The sequence below is a fragment of the Myotis davidii genome, unplaced genomic scaffold, assembly GCF_000327345.1.
Source record: "Myotis davidii unplaced genomic scaffold, ASM32734v1 scaffold3578, whole genome shotgun sequence".
NCBI classification, from domain to species: domain Eukaryota; kingdom Metazoa; phylum Chordata; class Mammalia; order Chiroptera; family Vespertilionidae; genus Myotis; species Myotis davidii.
In genome coordinates this window covers 516,700-519,268 of record NW_006289094.1, presented here as the reverse complement: position 1 = coordinate 519,268, position 2,569 = coordinate 516,700, and the positions used below count along the sequence as shown (strand labels likewise).

Here is a 2,569-nt window from a genome sequence, read left to right as displayed (position 1 = left end):
GCCGGCCCCCGAGGGCCAGCTCCTGGCGGCCTGGAAAACCAACTTCCGCTGTGCCCTGCGCAGCACCAAGCGCTTCGTGATGCTGCGCGACAACTCGGGAGACCCCACCGACCCGCACAAAGTGTTCACGCTCAGCCCCGAGGAGGGGTGCGGAGGTGGGACGTGGGGAGGCTGCGCGGGCAGAGGGAGGGCCCGGTGCTGGGACTTGTTCTGTCCGGGGGCAGGCGAGGTCAGATCTGTGGTTTTAGCTTAGAAACTGGTCTGGGAGAGGATGGTGCCAGGTTGGAGGGGGTCCTGGGGAGGCTGATGGGAGGGGGCTGTTGGGACTAGGGAAGGGGGGCAGGGGCCAGCTTCGTGTCTCAGGGCCCAGTGCTGCCCCCCCACTCTCCCTCAGGAAGCCCAGGCATTGACCAGGGGGACCACAAGGCTCTTGAAGATGCCTCACTCGCCAGGGTAAGGCTGCTCTGCCCTCCTGGCTCAGGGGGCTGTGCCACCTCCTGGGCTGTGAGCGGCTCTGTCAGCACGGTCTTCCCCTGCAGGGGGCGCTCTCTGGGCCATGCCTGGCAGGAGATACTGGCACGAGTCCTGGGCCTGGACCAGCCAGGTGGAGCCCGGTGCCCGGCGCGCCCAGCCCCCTCCTGAGCCTGGCTGCCTGCGCGGAGGACCTCCTGCTGGAGGCCCTGCAGCAGAGCCACCTGGAGCAAGTGCTGGAGGCTCAGGCCGCGGCCCCAGTCCTTCCGGTGGCCTGCGGTGAGGGGCTGCTGAACGGCGGTGCCATGCCAAGGGGAGGGGCGGTCCAACAGGGATGGTGCTGGCCAGCGAAGCCAGTACAACTGTCCCCCTGCCGCCCTCAGGCCCAGAGCTGCCTACCGGGGAACTGGAACTTTCATGGGCTGTGGAGGCCCCCGGATTCAGGTCACAGCCCCAGGCCCAGGTGACAGGTGAGGAGCCGGGGAACGAGTGGAAGAGGGGGGGGCTGGGAGCCGGTGCCAGCTCAGGCCTTCTTCCCCAGACGCAGGTCCAGCCCATGAGGCCTGGCAGCCCCCACCTGAGGTGGAGCCCTGCACCCCACTGGCGGGGGCCCCCTGCCCACAGCTCGGCCTGCACGCAGAGCCCAGCCTGGGGGCCCTGCACGTGACCATCATGTACAAGGGCCGCACGGTGCTGCAGGAGACAGTCAGGGGCCCCAGCTGCATGCTCCTGTATGGCCCCCCTGGCTTTGCTGTGCCAGCCCCGGAGGCCCAGCTGGTGGCCTTCCCCTGCCCCGGCCAGCTCCCCGACCAGAAGCAGCTCCACTACACGGAGACGCTGCTCCAGCACGTAGCCCCCGGCCTGCAGCTCCAGCTCCGTAGGACCGGGCTGTGGGCCCAGCGCCTGGGCAAATGTAAGGTCTACTGGGAGGTGGGCAGCCACCTGGGCTCCGACAGCCCCTCGGCCCCCGCCTGCCTGCTGGAGCGGAACCGTGACACCTGCATCCTCGACTTTGGCACCTTCTTCCGAGGTCAGTGGCGCCCACTCTGGGATGAAAGTCCTTCCCGCCCTCCTGTCCCGGGCCCTCCACTCACCACGCCCGCCCTGCAGAGCTGATGGAATTCCAGGCCCGCAGGCGCCGGGACTCCCCACACTACACCGTCTACCTCGGCTTTGGGCAGGACCTGTCGGCCAGGAGGCCCAAGGAGAGGAACCTGGTCCTGGTGAAGGTGAGGCCAGGGTCCCCCCAGGAGGCTGCCCCCCCCAACCCCCCCACAGCCCCAACCGGGCTGACTGCATCCTCCCTCAGCTGGAGCCGTGGCTGTGCCAGGCGTCCCTGGAGCGTGTGCAGAGGGAGGGCGCATCCTCCCTGGACAGCAGCAGCCTAGGCCTCTGCCTGTCCAGCTTTAACAGCCTATATGAGGACCTGGAGCACTTCCTAGATTACTTCATGGAGGTGGAGCAGCCAGCCTAGGCCGCCCCGGGCCGCCCTGACCCAATAAAGAGCTATGAGCCGGTGCCAGTGTCCTGTCTGATGGCTGGTGGTTGGGCCAGGGAGGGGGGTGGTCCCCACAGGCCACCCAGGCACAATGAAGACCCTCGCGCACGCACTTAGCGTTACAGAGGCCAGAACGCTCCCTGGGCACAGCTGGGAGTGTGGCACCTGGGCTTCCTCAGTGGCCAACAGCCACCCCTGTGCTGTACCCCAGGCCCAGCCCCAGCCCCTGGGTCCGCCACGCTGCCCTCTGAGGCCTCGCAGTTGGACGAACACTTGAGCCTTATTTGTATTACACTGCCAGCTGAGAAAGCGGGGGTTCCCTAAACAAGAGACAGGCAGCCCCTCCCGTCCGAGGTCCCCGCTTCAATCAAGGGTTCCCCTTTCAAGTACCAAGTCAACGAGAAGTTTCTAAAGAGAATCCATTTCTGATAAATTAGAACACAATGAAGGTGTATCTACAATGTACACGTAACGTCCAGTTTAAACTGCGCAGGGCGGGCACGGACCACACGTGGGCTCAGGAACTGGGACACAGTGCTGGGGTCCCCAGAGCTTTCTGCCGCTCTCACTCCCAACAGCACGCGGGGCCAGGCGAGCCTC

General features: G+C 66.3%; 1 protein-coding gene across 1 annotated transcript in view; it reads right to left on the bottom strand.

The window, feature by feature from the left end:
* Window positions 1-2,569, bottom strand: part of PHRF1 (PHD and ring finger domains 1) — a 53,371-nt gene that overhangs the window by 1,005 nt on the left and 49,797 nt on the right. The window contains exon 18 of the mRNA XM_015562396.1: window positions 871-1,374. Coding sequence (XP_015417882.1) covers window positions 871-1,374 — 504 coding nt within the window. The remainder of the gene's footprint in view (window positions 1-870; window positions 1,375-2,569) is intronic.